This window comes from Oculina patagonica, chromosome 1, assembly GCF_052425735.1.
Source record: "Oculina patagonica isolate OP01 chromosome 1, crgOcupat, whole genome shotgun sequence".
Taxonomy (NCBI): Eukaryota; Metazoa; Cnidaria; class Anthozoa; order Scleractinia; family Oculinidae; genus Oculina; species Oculina patagonica.
Genome location: NC_135758.1, coordinates 39,806,647 through 39,825,207, shown reverse-complemented (window position 1 = coordinate 39,825,207; position 18,561 = coordinate 39,806,647). Strand labels below are relative to the sequence as shown.

Here is an 18,561-nt window from a genome sequence, read left to right as displayed (position 1 = left end):
AACAAGTTTATTTCCACATTTCATGTTTCACAGAAATGGAATGTAGACCTCAACAAATACGTCTGAAGTTTATAAACTTTAATAAGGCTAAACTGTTAAAGTACATTTTGATGGCAAAAAAACTACCAGTATCCTCAAACTTGAGTCACATACTGTCAACATCAATGATTGAAAATGCACTAGTCACATCTATGTACTACAAACTACCAACTGGCAGAGAAATAGAAAAGTTCAATAAATTAAATAAAGTTTAAATAAGTTTAGAATAGAAAATCTGAGTGAATTTAATTTACTTTACATCTGTAATAAAATCTTCAAATAAACAAGAACACTCAAATAAAAATAAAAATATTTTTTTGTTAGTTCAGAGACAGTAGCCAATCCTTTGATTGTTATATATGTTTATTTCCCTGAAGAACATAGGTAACTTCCTTTACTTGTGTACATGGCTTGTATGATTTCATTTTCTAATGAAAATAATCATAAAAATTCTTCAAAACCTGACTTCATTTAGTTGGCTTTGCTGCTATTTGATTCTATTGATTTCAAAGAAGCTTCATTGAACATTGAGTTATCTTATCAAGCTTTAATGATTTCCTTGACTGTCCCAAAATATTCTGTATACATGAGCCAATGGTAGAGTGACTTTACAAAAGTAATAAAAGAAATAATTGTAAGGTACTAGACAATTTTTAAACACTATTAAACATAAATAATCTTTATATGTTTTCTTTGTTTACTTTCACAGCTACGTAAGATATCGAGTATTAAATTCACAAGTTTAGTGAAATCATTCAGATCTCAACTATTCAATCACAGTTTTTGTAAATCAAAATGCATTTTCACATTTACTGGTAATCTCTGCACCTATACATTATAACATTTACTATTACACAATATTTTCATATTATTATTATTCTCTTTATTATCATACCACAATTTCACAAGAAAATCATCAAGTAACCTTGATCAAGTGTATTGCTGGCCCTAATCATACAAAAGCCTTCAATTTTCATATTTTCAATAAATTATTTGGACTAATATTTATTTTATTTTTTTCTTGTGTTTTGGAGAAATTAGTCATCTAAGAATTCAAACAATCTTTGTTTTTTGGACAACAAAAAGACTGTGCTTTTGATTACTCTAAAGTGGTTTTGATTCAACTTTCAAATGTTAAAACTTGCTACTCGGTTTTGATTGAAGTAATGTAGAATTGGCACTTGAAATTTACTGACTAAAGCTAAAACTAAACCAAAGTAGATCACTTGACATCTTTGTCCTAAGCTTGTACACAATGCTTAGTAAACAACATGCAAACTAAAACAAATATTGCATAAATTTGGACATTACACAAAGTAAGAAGCAAGTTGCGACATCTTGTCCTTCGGTCTTCCTCTACCCTTTCCTCTTCTGCTGCCTCTGCCCCGCCTTCCTCCTCGGCCTCGCCCTCCTCTGTACATGGGATGCCTTGATGCCGCATGCGACATTTTGACAAGCGGTGCCAGCAATGGATCACAGAAAAGGCATCCCACGTGTTGAGTCTTATCACCAGGTAATGGTGACTTGGCACGATTGAAATCAACATTCAGTAGAGTTGTCCCACACTCACACTCTTGATCAGTAGCACTCACCCGGAATGCATCCTCAAAAACATGTATTACGAGATTACACTTGTTACATGCAAGTCTCCACTTAGGCGCTGAAGTAGGGTCAAGAACAAGGCTTCCATTCTCACACTCAGTGCAATCTGCTATGCCGAGACTCACCTCAGAATGGGCACAGGTTGGGTGTGTGCACTGATTGCAGCCCATGCCTTTCCGCATTTCAGGGAAGGGTGGGTGGTTGTAGCAGTAAGGGCAGACTGGGGTACTCTTTCCCTTCCCGCCAGTGGACCACAGCACCAACTCAAACTCATCCAAGGGACACTTCAGTTCTTTGTAAAGTTTAATGCTACCATTCTGTGGAAGGCTGTAAGTCTCATCACACTGGGCACAATGCAGGCGAGTTGGCTTAGCATTAATGTACTTCATATACCGATTACATTTCCCGCACCTAGACAGAGGTTTTCCAGTGTCTTTCAGTGGAGTAAATGACACCTCAAACAGCTCATCCATGCTAGTAATGGTTTGCACAAAATAGACAAACTTCCTGGTAAAGATACCAAGAGCATGTTGCAAAACAGAGTCAAATTCAGCTTTACCAAGAGCGATAAGGTTTAGTTGCTGCTCAACCGCAGATCGCATGGTAGGGAGAACAAGCTGAGGATCGATCTTCTGGTAGCCATGTACCAGCACAATTCCAAGAGGCGTGGGCTGAAGCTTTCGACCACCCAACACTTGAACATAGTTCCTCTCACAAATATTATTGATGTGAACTGAAATGCTTGCATCTGTGCCAATACCATGCTTCTCCATCAAAGTAATCAGCTCGCTCTCTGTGAGATAATCAGGAGGCGATGTTTGACGCTCCTCGAGTTTCACTTCGGATATATCATACACATCATTCTGTTGGCAATGCGGCATCCTTTCGTCGCTGGAAATCGCTTGCCAGTGCATGACCGAAGTGAAGCCTGGGCTGGTGACAGTCTTGCCAGTGAAGGAAAAAGTCTCTTGATCAACGGCAAATTTTACCGTTGTTTGCAAGTACTTGCAGTCATAGCTGATGCTAGCTATGAAGGACCGCGTGATAAACTCATACAGCCTCCATGCATCGCCTCCCAGCTCGGCTTCGCTAGCTTGCCTCATGGGTGTTATGGGTGGATGGTCACCGGCGTCGTGTCCCTTCCTTGGCTTGTTGATTCCCATTTCCAGAAGCTCTCGAACAGATGTACCCCAGTTTGGGTTTGTTTGTAGCTGTCTGAGAGTTCCTTTGAGGTCAAAATTTTCTGGGTAATGAGTTGTTTCAGTTCTAGGGTAGCTGATGTACCCTTGCGTGTAGAGCCTCTCGGCTATCTGCATGCAGTGCTGTGGACCCATGTTGAGCCCTGAAGATGCCATACGTAACATTTCAATGGTGTTTAATGCCATGGGCCTTTGCTTGGCTTTCTCTTTTTTAGAAACACCAATCACAGTTGCTGATTTTGATGATTTGAGATTTCTTTGAAACATGACGGCCACCTCTTTGTCAAACAGTCTACCCCTGTCCCACTCAAGATGCATCGTTTGACCACTAGGGTGGAGTACTTGAGGCTTGAGTACCCAGAAAGGTTCAGGCTTAAATGACTGTATCTGGTCATGGCGCTCCACACAAAATCCAAGCGTTGGTGTCTGGCAAGGCCCGTAAGAAATCAGCGCACTATCCAGGTCACCATATTTACCCTGGAAGTACTTAGTTTGAAATCTTGTGAATGCACAACCAATCCTCAAGTCCAATTCTTGTCTGGCATCAACAGACCTTGCCTCATTCTTGTTGGGTTCACTCAGGCGATGCATAGCACCGCAAATGTCAGTCTCGGTGATTGCAGAAAACTTGGCACGGAACACAGTCTTGCCCCCTGATTTCTTGTTCATGACAGGCCTGACACAATCCAGTACCTCAAAACAGATGTTCTCGCCTTCTTTGTCACAATCTAGCCACAGAACAATGTAGTCCACCCCTTTCCCCTCCTGCTGCAAAAACCTTGGCATTTGGAGCTTCTCATTAGCTTCCTTCTTCAATGTCGTGGCTGTAAACAGCTCTTGAGGATTAACGGCGTCCCAGTTATTGAACTTGTGATGAAAATCCAAGGTCATTACGTGGCCGCACACAGAGGTCATTTTAAATCTCGCCGGTTCTTTGTTGAACTGTCCATTGTACTCGTGTACAGAACAAGCACCGTTCAAACCTTTCCGGGTAGTCATCTGCCCCTTGGAGAGAAACTTAGCGATTGAATTCGCCAGGGAAGGCTTCTCTGCTACCATTAGTACAGTCTTCATGGTTGCTGGGCGATGCTTCTGGGCTGTAAATGAAGCCTCAAAGTATTCAACAAAGTCAGAATTTTTAACATTCCTCCACGTGGCAATTAGTACTTTTCGAAGCGGCTGTTTGTTCAACTGTCATGCGCTCGAGGGAAATGAGCCTATACTTCGTACATGTCAGAGGTATCTTTTATAAGATTATGCTCAGTAGCGAACTCTTGCCCAGGTCTCTTTGGAATGCAGCTTCAAAAAGCCATAATGATAACAACAAACGCGCATTCAGCTGCCGTTGATTTTTAAGGTTTTACTTGAAAATTAACGTAAACTTTCGCAAAAAGGCAGCTGTTTCATGATAAGTTGACTTCTTCCGTGATCTCTTAGTCATTTTTGGCTATGTTTTCTCTTTGAATGAGTGATCGTGAGTGGTAAAGTTGTATCTACGTTCGCTGTCAACATGGCTGAAGTTGCGAGAGACAGGGAGAGAGAGGCGAGTTCGAGACAAAGACGACGCAAAAAGCGAATGTCGAGAGAACTTGAGGATCACACAAACGAGAGCTTAGAATCGCCAAGCTCTGTGCCAGAAAGAATTCCCCTGCAAGAAGTTGTAGACGGAGAGAAAGGTGGCGTCCCTCACAGTGCGTCTAATAATTCCGGTGATCAAGATCAAGAAGGGAGTTCTGGGATTCAACAGTCAACTGCGGAAAGACGAAACCGCGCCAGAAGGCCGAGAAGGAGATCCAGACTAGAAAATGGTAATAAGCGTAAATTTTCAAAGTATTTGTGGCGTGGGAATTGAAAGAGGTTTGATGGAGATCTTATGTAATAACTAAATTATTGGAATAATGTAGCTGTAGGTGTTGAATTTATGGGCCAGTTAAAGTGTGTGCTGGAAATCCAGTACAATAAAACAACCTGGAATAGAATACTCCCAAAAAAGCTATCCTAAATCTTACCCAAAAGCTACTTGACTAAGCTAGTTTTTGGCTATTTATTCTACCCTCTTCCAGTCCCTGCAGTTCATTAAGGGCTATTTTATAGGAAAATCCACTACCTGACGAGGGAATTCCACGTTAAATTTCACGCAAAAAACCGATATCGCGATGAGTGCGATATCGGTTTTTCAAGTGAAATTTAACGTGGAATTCACGAGTCAGGTAGTGGATTTTTCTTGAATCGCATAGCCTTTTTAGAATAGAAAAGAAAACCCAATTTCTTTCTTGTTTATGGCTGAATGTTGCAATGTTTACTGCGTGCTCAGGAAGCCATTACAAATCAACTGTCATGAACCAGCGAATCGGAGTCAAGCTAAAATCGATCACAAAACTTCATTTGAACCTCACGGATCGTTTTTCAACGGTTTACACAAGCTTTTAACCATTTAAACGACGAAATGGTAGTATTTTACAGAACATTCTTGTTTTTCGAACATCTATTTCAAGTTTTCGACTCATCAGCAAGACAAACTTATGAAATCTTTTATCTCTTCGGCCTGAAAGAAGTAGACAACATGCATCGTGAAAAGCACTCAACATTCAACAACGTCAAGAATAAAGGTTTGAAGGAAGCGTGGACCGGGGATAAAGTAAGTACCTTGGAATAATATAACAATTAAAACTTCGACATTTATAAGCTAAATGTCTAAGACCATCGCAGACAATTTCTTAGAAAGAGCAAGACTGCTTTTGAATAACCCACTATTAGCGGGTCGCTTCGCAAGCACAATAAGTCGCTGGTTTGCTGTGTGTACGTTTTGTTGATGTCCAGAAACCGCTTTTTGCATCGTGAGTATCAGTTAAAGAATGTAAGAAGTCATTCTTTATCGAAATTTTGGAGCTTTTCACCGCAAAACAATTTCTATAAACTGTCTTCATCGAGTTTACAACACGCAGTTTTTGTCATTGTTTTCTTTCGTTTCGCCGTTTAGATTTTATTGTACGAACACGGCATTACTGTCAAACTATCAACAGTATTACTTCAACAAAATAACCAGCTGTTCTTTTACGCGAGAAATTTGTAGTATTTCTTTCTTTTAGTGAAGGTTTCTACAGTGGTAGTGTAAGCGTAACTGCTATTTACTCGCGAGTTTGTCCATACGATACGGACATTTTTATTCTCCGTTTCACTCATGCGGTGAAAGAAAATGTTTAACCGCTGCTCGAAAGAAAGCCGAATTGAAATTTAAACAAGGAAAATCTTATGCTTCCTCACCTTGGTCAGGTTTTTGCTTCGTAAACTGAGAAAATAGTTTTGAAAACATAGATCGATTCCAATTTTGCGTACGTTGTTATGTGAAGCTACGCATTGCTACGGTGTAATATCGGTCAACCTCGCTTTCAAGTCGCAATTCCACTCTGAATACCTCACCTCGATAGCCAATCAGATGGCGAGAATTCTCCTAGCTATGCGATTCTATTTAATATCCACACCCCTCCCCCCAATTTACAAGGTACTGGCCAGGGTGTATTCCGTGTACACCCCACGCCAAAGATACGCCAAAGTTTTTATAGGTCTACTCCAAGGCCTCCTTCATTCTTACGTAAAATAAGGACTCTGTCTGTACGCCAGTTTTAAGGTGCCAACTACAATTGTATGCCAGTATGTCACGCAAATTTGAAATCCATGCCAAAGATCTTCTGCGTAACCTGGGTAGAATGCAGCCTGGGGTACTGGTAATTCTGCAAAAAAAAAAAAAAAGTAAAAATTCTCCCCCTCCCCCCCCTAAGAAAAAGATCAAAGAGCTGACATGATGCACCCCTCAGAAATAACCTGATTTTTCAAAACCTGTCCAGAAAGTATAATAAGTAAACTTTGCCCTAACTCCTTCAGAAATAAAAGAAAGATCAAAGAATGCCAACAGGGCTACCCCCTCAAAATGAGCCCATTTAGAGAAATTATCGCATTTATGGGGGGGGGGGGGGTGGATATTACATTATTAAAAGGAATGGCCCTTACGGAACATGCTACTTTCAGGGCCATAATTTCTAGGGGCAGGAGTGGGGTAGGAGTTCGGAAGGATTGGTTTAATGCCCATGTTATGTCCTCTGTCACTACTCAGGGTATAATTTTTAACCCACACTATTATCTTATACCTAGGATGTGTTAGGGAATGATCTTATTGGTAAATTAAAACCAAGGGACACCATGATGTCATGAGAAAATGAGGAGATTTATCCCTCATTCTCATGAGAAAATGAGGGGATTTTTTGATGTAGATCATAACTTAGCTTAAAGGAAAAAACGATATTTTAGATTGATTCTAACCTCAAACAATTTATCAACTTTCAGGAGATGTGTATGATGGAATGGAAGTGACAAAAACACTTGATATGCCAGAAAAGAAAAGATATAAACGGCCAGCATCTGGTGGGGTACGGCATACTAGAAGATCAGCAAGTGCTGAGGTGATAGATAGAGAGGATGAAGAAATGATGGGAGATAATGAAAACTTGAGTCCAGCAAGAAGGAGGCCAAGAAGAAAGAAAACTCATGGTTAGTTATTCTTTTGTTTTAACACTGTTTACCAGAGTGTAATGAAAATGTTTTTTTTAATTAAATCTTGCCCTGTAGGCAAACTACTTGTGTTCTGTAAGGTTTTTACTAGACTAAGCGTGAAACAAGTTAACATGAAAAATGTTGCTTTAAGAACAGCTAGTGATTTGCTTGGCCAGAACAAAAAAATCCACTAGCACTTGCTGTCAGACATGACTTTTGTTATACTATAGGAAGTAATGTGTGGTATTTTTAGTATTTGGTCAGAACCCAGGAGTTTCAGGAATTTATTTTGTTGGATTGTCCAACTGAAGGTAATCCTGGAAAGTATTGTTAGTGACTTTTGCTTTTACAAATGTTATTAAGTAATGATATCATTTAGGTTCAAGGGACGTTATCAATGGAGAAGAATATGTTAACGATTATGATGGATACGACGGCCCAGGAGATCCAAAGAGGCTGAGGCCAAAAAAAAATAAAACGAAGAAATCTCTAAGGTATTTTTTAGTTCCTATTTTTCATTGTGTAGGGTTTGCGAAGGTTTGATCATTTTTTTTTGTTGCCTCATCATTCTCTGTCAGTGTTTTCATGGTTGAAATATGTCAGGTAATTAAAAATGTACATGTAACTTACTAATTTCCAGACAGCAAAATGGTACTTCAGCAGAAGAAGACAACTATAATGCTGATATTGATGGAGAAGGTAGCTATTTACTATAGACTATTGAATAAAGATTTTGGCTTACTAAGGAATTTTTGTAGAACTTTATATCAGTAAGGGGAGGCAGCGTGGCTGAGTGGTTAGAGCATTGGAGTCACAGAGATCCCAGGTCACAGAGGTCGCAGGTTCAAGCTCCGATCTGACCACTAGCTGGTGTTGTTCTTGTTAGTTCTGAGTTTAACTCCTCAGCTACCGGTACATTTAACAATTAGACCGGTAGCCCGCAGGGGCTACAGGTCAATAGCCCAGCTACATGGGCTATTGACCCATAGCCCTTGAGGGAGAAGGGTCTAATATTTATTGTTTTAGTATCACCCAACTAGTTGGACAGAAAAAGCAATAATAAAGTTAGCAAATGCAAGTTGAAAAAGATTTATTTGGGAATAAAACAAAAGAAAGCGTCATGCTCGATTGCTACTCGATGACATATTATGAATAGTCCTCTAGTGGCATAGCCAATCAAAATATAGGATTTGCATTAGTCCACTTGTTGGGTGATACTAATTGTAAATAGCCAACTGGTCTGCCTTTTGCCAGTTGGGTTTTTTATCCATGTTTCTGTATGTTTATTAAGAATATTTGTTTCAGTGTTTGTTCACAATGGCCCTGAAAAGCCCCTCTTGGAGAGTGGCCAATTAAGTATTTTATTCTTATTATTAGAGTAATGGGGATTTGTAAGTTACAGTGGAACCAAATCATCCGATAACTTGAACCAAAAGTCCTTTTTCTTGGACTTGCCTCACTTAGTTGAATACCGTATTTTCTCAATTAAACGCCCCCGGCGTTTATTTCAAACTTGGGTCCGTGGATGCGGCGTTTATTTGAATGGTGCAGTTTATTGGAGCAAAATGGTTATTAAACAAGGATTTTAAATCATTATTTTTGACATGAATGTAATTTGCCATCATACCTAAAGCATATTACACCTCGAATAATTGCCTGGAAGGCTTATTTTCAACTCCAGCTCGGAGACCCGACGTTTATTCGGGGCCCGGCATTTAATCGAGAAAATACGGTACTGCAGTTTTAACCCTGATTTCTCGAACCAATTTTCATTTCCCTTGGAGGTTCGAGAAATCAGTGTTTCACTGCATATTATGTTAAAGCTAAATCTTTTCCCGTCAGCTTCAACGATGGACTATTACAAAGTGGACAAAGAAGACATTGTTGTGGGTGACACCCCAGAGACAGCACCTCCTGCCCTCCCTCCTGTCGCACAGACTCTGCCCAGTCAGCCATTAGATGTTGTTTTTATTGAAAGAAGAGGTAATCTGAGATAATGTGTATCTACGGTATTATTGCAAATATCATGAAATACATGTATGTAATTGCTGCGAAGCCTTTGCGTAGCAGCACACTATTTGTGACTGTCCGCGTGGGGCCAGGCGCTTTATATATGCGACACACTCGATTTTCGACTTTTTCACTGGCGGTGATTTTGAGTACATGCAGTACGTATGATCAGCGGCATGTAAAATGTGGAAGCTGCGTTTGTCGTTTGCGCTGCCGCTTGTGCTTCTGTTCAGTACTTTGTAAATGCTTCCCAAGAAACCTCCCTTGAGCAAGATGATCAAGTACAGTGGCGGAGAAACGGTCTTTTCATCCCTTATGCACCATCTCTGATGAATAACGAATTTACGAGGCCTTCTTATAATTCGCTGTCATAATTATCAATTACTAACTTCATTTAAGGAAAAAAAATTTTTTTTCTGAGCCTTAAGCGCCAAATATGTACAGCAAAAACTACGAAGATTAATTTTGAAGGCTCCACGAAAACGTTTTCATAATGACCGCGCGCTAGAATGAAACAAGCTTTCAGCTTTTTGACGTCATAAATCTGTGTTTCTGATGGCTTTGCGATCGACTTACACGTGCTATGTTATGTTACATTGCTTCCTTTTCTCAATGTCACTAGCTTTTCACTCGCTTAGTAAAATTATTATATATCTTTCACATCTGAAAATGTGAAAATCCGAAACATTCCTATGACCTTCCGTTTCGCCCCTACTATTATAATTATTATTCTTATAACACACTTCGCAGCACTTTACTTGCTATCAGCAACTCCTAGTATTGTTAATATAGCTGGAATTTTCCTCCAACAGCTAACTCTCTTATTTGCTACTTCAAGGTCACATGCCATCTAACAATAAAACTGTTTCCAGCTAAAAGTCTCTGAATGGGCAACATTGCAAACTCTATTATGTCAGAGGGTAACAGTGCACTGTTAACCACAAATGTTGACCGAGGACTGCTGTTTTCCTAAGTCTTTATTGTGCTATATTACAAATCACTTGACAACTGATCCCTTGGGAATTAATTTTAATTCCCTTGAATCTCAACATTGAGATTCTCGGGAAACAAAATTAACTGTTTCCTACCGGACCAGTCATTAAGTGTATAATATTAACACTTCCAACGTGTATTTCTCTGGGGGACAAAACAAAAGAGTGTAATTTGCATGTATATCATTCAGGAAAGAAATTGAAATCCTGACTTGTAGGAAATTGGATTGATAATTTTGGGAGAATTTGTTCAAAACTGGTTAGTTTTAAAACATGTACCACAGTTTTTGTTGGCAATATCACATCACATAACAAGCCTTGTTCAATTCAGACATGCAAGGTAATATTTGAAGGATTAATGATCTTGGATGAACATGAAATTGCTGGATCAAGTTATACCATAATTTACTTTTTACTGTTTCTTATCACACATGCTATTAAAAGCTATTTTGATGAGTAAGTTTTTGTTTTCTTCCAGATGGTCAGGGCTTCACACGTGAAAGGAAAACAAGGCTATTACAGCTGGAAGAAGAGAGGAAAGAACCTCAGTCTGTCTCAACCAGCCGGCAGATGACAACTGCTGAGTTTGCCGTGGTATGTGTATTTTTGAGGGTTGTCCAATACTCATGACCCGTCTGTAGGAAACGGCGATCTGTCACTGGAAGTCATTTCATGAGAAACTTAGAAAAAAGTTTTCTGTAACATTACACTGTATGAAGGGAGGTAGAAATGAAGGGGGATCAAGTCCATCCTTGTACAACCCGTTTGTGGGAAACGGCAATCTGTGTCAAGATCACTTCCGGGTGACTAGACTTCACTTCTGTTCAGCTCTCTCGCAAATTGATTTCCGGTTGATGGGTCGACTATTCCAAAGATGGGTTGTGACACAGATTGTCACGATGTTGGCGACCAGCCAATCCCTGTTGGGTTGTCACCACCATTGACGACCCAATACAGGTTGGGTGTTTTGGACAAAAATGTGTATCTATCCTACTTGCTTTTAAAATGTACCATCATTCCTACTTACCAGAGAGATACATTTAATGGCTTGGCATTCCGTTCTGATTGTTAATTCTTTCTTTTTCAGTCTGTGCACCGAGCATTTAGATCATTTTCTCTTTTCTGTCATGGACTTCTTGCAGGTAATTACATAAAATTATACATGTACAGGTATAAAGGTAGTTAAACAAAACTGATATTTGAATGCAGTTTGCTTTACTGATAAATCATCAAGATTTTTCTTGGTGTTGAAATCAAGCATTAAAAGGAGAACCAACAGAGATTTAACTTGTTTGCCTCGAAATGACCATTAAAATAATGGTGTGTTTCAAAAAATCCCAAAGTTGGCAAATTACGTCTTGAGTGCAGCCATCTAGGATGTGATAAAAATTATGCAACCTGTTCCATTGTTCATAATCAATAAAGCCATAAGCCACATTAGTGAAATCCAAAGCATAACTGCAAGCACACAATTTGATCTGACTCATCCCCAGTCGTCTTTTAAGCGAAATAAATTATTGCAAGACACGAAGTATTCCCTCCGTACTTTGAGTCAGCGATTTGATTTAAATATTAAGAAATGCATAGCCTTGCATTTGAAAGTGTTTATAGGACACAAAAAACGGAAACATGTGCATTACATGCATTACAGCAAGGAGCCCAAAAGAGTGACCACTTTTAATTACTGGAAATCAGAAGCCAAGGACAGCTCCCAGTGTCTTCTTATTGGATTAAATCTGCATGAAAGAATGTGAATAAATTAAAAGTGGTCACAGTTTTGGGCTCCTTGCTGTAAATGTAACTTGGCCATAAGAATGAGTAATCAGAGAAATTTATATGAACTTGTTTTTGTCTCTTCATTGCAGGTCTTGCACTTTGTCAAGTCATCTTTGTATACTCTCTCAGTAACAACAGTAAAGGGGATGTGGCATTCCTAGACAACTACTACAAACTGGCGCAACCTCTACAGTCGCTCTACTACATGTTGTTTGCCATTTGTACAGTGTCAGTTTTTGACAGGTTTGTGATCTTGTTGTAAGTGTTCATGTGCAAAATGACTGTGATTAAAATAAAGGTTCATGTAAAAGGTGTCTAGCTTAGTAGCCTATCTTGCCAGAGCTTATCCCGGTTTCTGTAGCATGACGTGACTAGGGGTATTTCTACTCCTCTCTTGATGGGATGCCAGGGTTACCCCCCAACATTAGTTTGCCAGTACCCATTTACCTGCCTGGGTGGAGAGAGACACTATGGAAGTTAAGTGTCTTGCTCAAGAACACAACACAGTGACCCTGCCCAGGGCTCGAACCTGGACCACTCAATCCCAAGTCCAGGGCACTAATCATAAGGCCACTTCACATCCCATAATATAAAACTAGCTGGCTAAACAGCCTTAAAAGGCATGAATGATTTTGGTGAAATTATGTTGATCGTGGGAAGTCTAACAAAAGTGATGCCAAAAAGTGAAAATCGGGAACAATATTAACGATGTCAAAGATTTCAATGCAAGGCTGTGCTCTAAGAAAAATTACAAGGAGCCCAAAGGTTCCAAACTATGAGATCCAGGGTGCCCAGCATAAAGCTTATATGAAAGAAATAAGATTATCTGGTCGCCAAAAGACAAAAATTAGTCGCCTGAGTCTCATATTTCCAAGTTTGGCTTGGATATCGATTTCTCTGGTGCAACATTGACTCTGAATACGTGTACTTAGTGTCATAGAGTTTTTTGTTGCTCGGGAAATCAAGAAAACATGTTGTGTAGTTTTCAAGAAACATCTGACGACAGTCTAGTGACCCTTTAAAACAGGGGTCAGATAGCAGCACTCCCAAGGTCTTACGTAAATGGCTCGCACCCTTCAATTCAAGAGAACATTAGAACAAGCAACAGGAACAATGCCCTAGCCTCCAAAACAATAGCAACTGCAACACTAGAGGACCAGTAGAACTACAAGCTTACGAGAGCCGCTACACTGCTGTAAAATTGTATGATATTCGTGCTGTTTATTGGGTGTTTCAGCCATCTACTCATGGTTGTCATGATGGTATTTTTACCCTGTATTTGTATCTGTGCCGGTAATAACTGACATTTGTTTGTTGCAGGTATGACATGGCAAATCCACGGTCTGGCTTTTTTCATGGCCTACTCACGAGACCATCCAGGATTCTGTCAATAAGCGGTAAGAAAAAAGAGGAATTAACAAACAGTTCTCTTAATTGTTTTCACGCTCATCTCTTTTACATGCATTCCATCCTCGTCTCTCTTGTTTATTGACTTCGTCTGATGTGATATAAAATTTTTTTATTTAACGTTAATTTTTTTACATGTTTCTTTTCTTTTTACAGCATACCTTTTTGCTCTGGTTTTCTCGATAAGTGTGGCGAATATTGATGACAGAATTAGTCTTTACAAAGTGCACCAGCACTTATGGTAAGGTAGCATCCATTCAAGAACCATAGATTTTTACCCAAGTGTGCGGTAAACAACTATTGATTTGATTGACTGTTTATTTTTGGTTATCATTTTGCTTGTTTAAAGTGAAGAAATGATCCTACAGTGAATTGCAATTAAAGAAATTGTAAAGAAAGAAACTTAACCAGAAAAAATTCTGGCTTCAACGTGATTCGAACCCGTGACCTCCGCGATACCGGTGCGATGCTCTACCAACTGAGCTATTGAGGCCAAACATTGGAACGAGGTCAATTGTGAGTTCATATTTTCCCGTGAAAGGAATAGAATGGCGTCAAGTATATGAAATACAGTGGAACCCCGCTTTACGGACACCCGCTTAATACGGACACCCCGGTATTACGGACAGTTTCGTTGGTCCCGACGAAAATCTCATACAATTTCTCTTAAATTAACCCGCTTAATACGGACACCCGTTAATACGGACAACGGACACTTTTCCGTGTCCCGAGTAACAAACTGGCATACATTGTCAATCCCACTTTGCGGACAATGTTTATCTGTGCACTCTCAATTTTCATTGTCGCGATTATTTGTAACTTCACCCTGGTCAAATAATGACCGAATTCGACGAGTTAAGACGATTTTATTACAGCGTGACTTGCAAAGATTTTGTCAAATCTTCAGTCCGCCTGGTTGTGTCGCAAGCTAAAAGCTTCCATGTAAAGTAAAGTTTAATACCGACTTTTTCAAATGAGTTTGTAGAGTTTAAGAACGGTTACGATCAGAGTTTCAGTTTCAAAGGAAACTTTATGGAAAACGTTCTGTTGCAGTTGAAATGCGTTTTATTTCTTGTATATAGTAAAGTTGCGACGTTTTCAAATACATCCACTGTTGAGTTTATTGAAGTTTAGTTTGACTCACTGTGTCGTAAAAACTATTAGTTTTAGTCAGAGAGTTCACAGTTGTTACAGTTACAGTACAATAAAACAACGTTTTGTTGCCGTAAAATCGTTTGCCTTCGTCTTTGTGTCGAAAAAAAAATATGTATCCGTGACTTTTTTCTGAGACCCCGCTTAATACGGACACCCCGTTAATACGGACAATATGGCCTGTCCCCTTGGTGTCCGTATTAACGGGGTTCCACTGTAATTCATATATATGAACTGCGGATGAGATGTAAAGTGTTTGTTTGTTTATTTTTTGGTTATCATGTTGTTTTTTTGTTTGTTGTTTTTATAAGGGATGAATCCGAGACTGCTTCCTTGTTGGACACGTGGAGGATCATTAATCTGATGCGTGTGTTGGGAGCCGTGTTGGGCTGGGTACTAGTGTCTGTTCAGCCGACAAAGGACTACACAGCACGTAAGTACACTTAAGCCTGGTTCTATAAGATCTACCATAATGACCCCCCTTCTTGCATGGCTCGACTTGTAACCAAGTCTCAACACTCGTACAATTTTCGAAAAAAAACATCTAATTCGTCCATCATTTAATACCAATTCTATGAAACTTTCAACATCTTACAGAGGGGCAGTGCTCTGGAACCTTTTACCGCGAGAGTGTCAACACGTCGAACATAATTAAAAACACCGATTCTAACAACCTCTATTGTAAGAGTTCTTAGCGCTTTTTATCTTTTTATCGTTGTAACAATTTAGCAATTTAATTTATTTTAGCAATTAGTTAATTAGCGTTTTTTACCTTAATATAGTTTAATGTCTTCATCTACTTGTATTAATGTTTTATTTACACACGACCCCACAAGCTATGTAGCTTTTTTACCCCATCGTGTCCAAATAAAGGTTTTTATTGATTGATTCTTATATGATCGCCCCATTCGTTCCTATTGCATCGATCGTTTGCAAAATCTCATATGATCGTCCCGATCGCCTGGTATGAGCGAAGACCTACGAAAAACAATCATTTAAGCCCTAGATCCAACACAATGGCAGTCTTCAATGAAAAAGCAAAACTCGTGGCCTCCTATCTTCTCAGTTATTGCTGTTTTACGGTGAAGTAAGGAAAGAGAAGCTAGAAGGATAGAACACGGGCGATCCAAGCGATCGTGATCGCCCCAATCGCCGCAGACGCTAGCGATGTTCTGTGTTATGTTCTCATATAATTGCCCCGATCGCAAGAATACTTTTTGAAGTGACAGAGGCGATAAAATCGATCGGGGCGATTATATTAATATTAGAACCAGCCTTTAAAGTTTATACACCACCACGTTCAAAAAATCACAGTCAACCGAGCAAGGATAAAATAGTTAAAATAGTTGCTGAGTTAAATATATATATGAATTTGTCCAAAACAAGCGACTTTTTTTTACTTTGAAATGCCTGGCGCACGAACGAAATTGTTGTGACAAATTGCTCCGACTAGACCGCATTTCCCCGTTCTTAAACACTCAAAACGTTTGAAGTAAGATCCAAAAAAATGTATTACCACCCTTGCCAGAATAATCACAGGTATGGTATTAAACATTGAACATTAAAAATGATAACCTTAGCTTTGAAGACTTTTTTTTTTCGCAAATTTCTGTCATTTGCCCTCGTTCAACACTTACACAAGTTTCCTTAATAGCTCTCTTATCCAATAGGCCTTACGTATAATAACGTCATCTGCTCAAAATTCACCACCAAGCCTCGTCTACGCAAATTATTCTCAACCTTCTGCCACCTTCATGCAGTTTTCATAAAATTTGCAAGTTTGCACTTCGAAAGCGAGGCTTGGTGGTGAAACTAGCCAGTCTGATGTAAACATGAATAAGAGCTTTTCGTAGCCATTGTTTGAGAGCGCGCAGCGCTTCTGCAGCGATCCAAGCAACATCTAAGAAGACGGGAGAGCTTCCCAGTTGATCGTTTGACTGTAAGTTCTTCTTTTAACAGAAAACTTGTATGAGGGAGAGCTGTTGCCCGGGGAACAGAGAGTGATGCAACAGCGACCCGCCAACAGCGAACCTCAACTGGTGGTGTGATCATGTGAACACACTGATGGAGACTGGGTCGAGCGTCGCATGAAGACTGGGTCGAGACAGACGAGCGCCATTTTACGCTTTTCTTGTCGCCATAGTCTAGCCCTTTAGTTTCTCTTAGCTGGCTTGGCACGAGAAAACGAAGGGCTCTGGGGACATGGAATTTTTGAATTAATTCGATTGTTTTGATTGGCTGTTTGGAACAAAGAATTCCTAAACGGAGGTTAAAAACGTAACAACTCTCTTATACATTCTTTTGAAACGTCATGACTGCATACATGAAGACAGGAAGTCCTAGAATCTAGGACTGGAAATCCTGTGTTCCCAGAGCCCTTCGTTTTCTCGTGCCAATACAAGGCCCAGCCGGCTAAAAGAAACTAAAGGCCTGTGGGGAGGAGAATGAATTTTACACCCGCTTTCAGTGTTACGTGCAATAGGGGATTTTTTATCGACATCCATCTTTCGACGTGTTAAATAGAGAACGCAGATCGAAATCCGCCAATCACTATGGCCAATCACAGCCCACTTGCATGACCTTCTGAACTTTCTTTTGGCTCATGAAATTAACACTGGTATGCAACGGTTTTGATGGGCTCATTTCAAACAGCAGGTCGAACGATGATTTGTCGAAAGATTGATGTAGAAACATAGCTATGCACGTAACACTAAAAGCGGGTGTTGAGAATACCTCAAAGCAAATGTTTGAAAAGTTCTGAGAGCACGAGACGTTATGCGTAGTCTGTACTTCTGAATAGTTATAGGCTGCACGAGTTCTTGTTTTAAAATGTGAAAGTTTACCGTTTGACATAGTCCAAGACATCATTGTAAATACAGATCTTGTTTGAAAGTGCTGGTAGCTGTGGCATATAAAAGCGGCTTATAATAATCGCCGCCCCTGAAACAAGTTCTAGACCAAATCGAATGGCAATCGTTGTAAATAAAAATACAAATTTTATGTATTTTTTAAACAACTCTTATAACCAGATAATAAAATTTATTTCTTTTTTGTGATTACGCCTGCCTTACCCTAGTTCGGGTTTTACACGCAGTTGTCTCCAGACTACTTTTGAAGTCCTGGCAACTCAAAGGGAAAGGACGAGCGTGACCTGGAGGTGAACCGTTTGGAAGAGGAAAGTGAAAGCAGCCGACTCGGCCTTGTCCCTAGGCGTTTTGTTCTTTTCTTGCGCGAGCGCGGTGACGTCATGACATTTTGCGCCAAGGCCATTGCAACCAAGTGCCTAGTCGAGTGGGAAGGAAAGACTTGGGTACTAGGCTGTAGCATACTCTAACTGGGTTCCCTGCAAATGTTGTCGTGATGTTTAAAGGAGCTACGCCACGGGCAACGCATCTTGAAAAAAACTGGCAAGTTTTTTTAAGTTTGTCATTCGTCAGTTAATTCGGAGTTAATTAGAGCAACGAACAGATCACGTATTTGACAGTCATTTTCCACTCTTATCATTAGAATGTATGATCGTGTTAGAGTTTCTGACGATAATTGCACTGTACTGTATACTGAAGTGCTGAAAAATCAGTAAACTATCAATTATTAACTTGACAAATTGAATATTCAATCGACCCCGATAACTCGAAACCCCGCTTACTCGAACTGTTTTTCGTGTCCCTTCAGAGTTCGAGTTACCGGGGTTCTACAGTAATACAGAAACCTAAGGGTGTTTCTACAGTTTGCCGACGCGTTCCGACGGCTTCTTCGATGGTCGGCAAGTCATTCCCAACCCCCAAACAACTTAGTGCAAAGTGAGCAGAATTCAACACTTCGGGAGCTATTACCTT

The 18,561-nt window shown here is 39.8% G+C and overlaps 2 protein-coding genes across 2 annotated transcripts; one reads left to right on the top strand and one right to left on the bottom strand.

Annotated features, from left to right (window-relative positions):
* Positions 1 to 69: 69 nt before the first annotated feature.
* Positions 70 to 4,002, bottom strand: LOC144630859 (DNA topoisomerase 3-beta-1-like). Its single transcript, XM_078489235.1, has one exon. The coding sequence runs from the start codon at positions 3,912 to 3,914 to the stop codon at positions 1,347 to 1,349; it is 2,568 nt and encodes an 855-aa protein (XP_078345361.1). The 5' UTR covers positions 3,915 to 4,002; the 3' UTR covers positions 70 to 1,346.
* Positions 4,003 to 4,163: 161 nt separating this feature from the next.
* LOC144630999 (uncharacterized) lies at positions 4,164 to 17,784 on the top strand. Its single transcript, XM_078489361.1, has 12 exons — positions 4,164 to 4,648; positions 7,182 to 7,385; positions 7,768 to 7,882; positions 8,029 to 8,087; positions 9,231 to 9,371; positions 10,869 to 10,984; positions 11,478 to 11,532; positions 12,256 to 12,409; positions 13,487 to 13,563; positions 13,730 to 13,814; positions 15,037 to 15,158; positions 16,685 to 17,784. The coding sequence occupies exons 1-12, from the start codon at positions 4,351 to 4,353 to the stop codon at positions 16,771 to 16,773; spliced, it is 1,515 nt and encodes a 504-aa protein (XP_078345487.1). The 5' UTR covers positions 4,164 to 4,350; the 3' UTR covers positions 16,774 to 17,784.
* Positions 17,785 to 18,561: the final 777 nt, after the last annotated feature.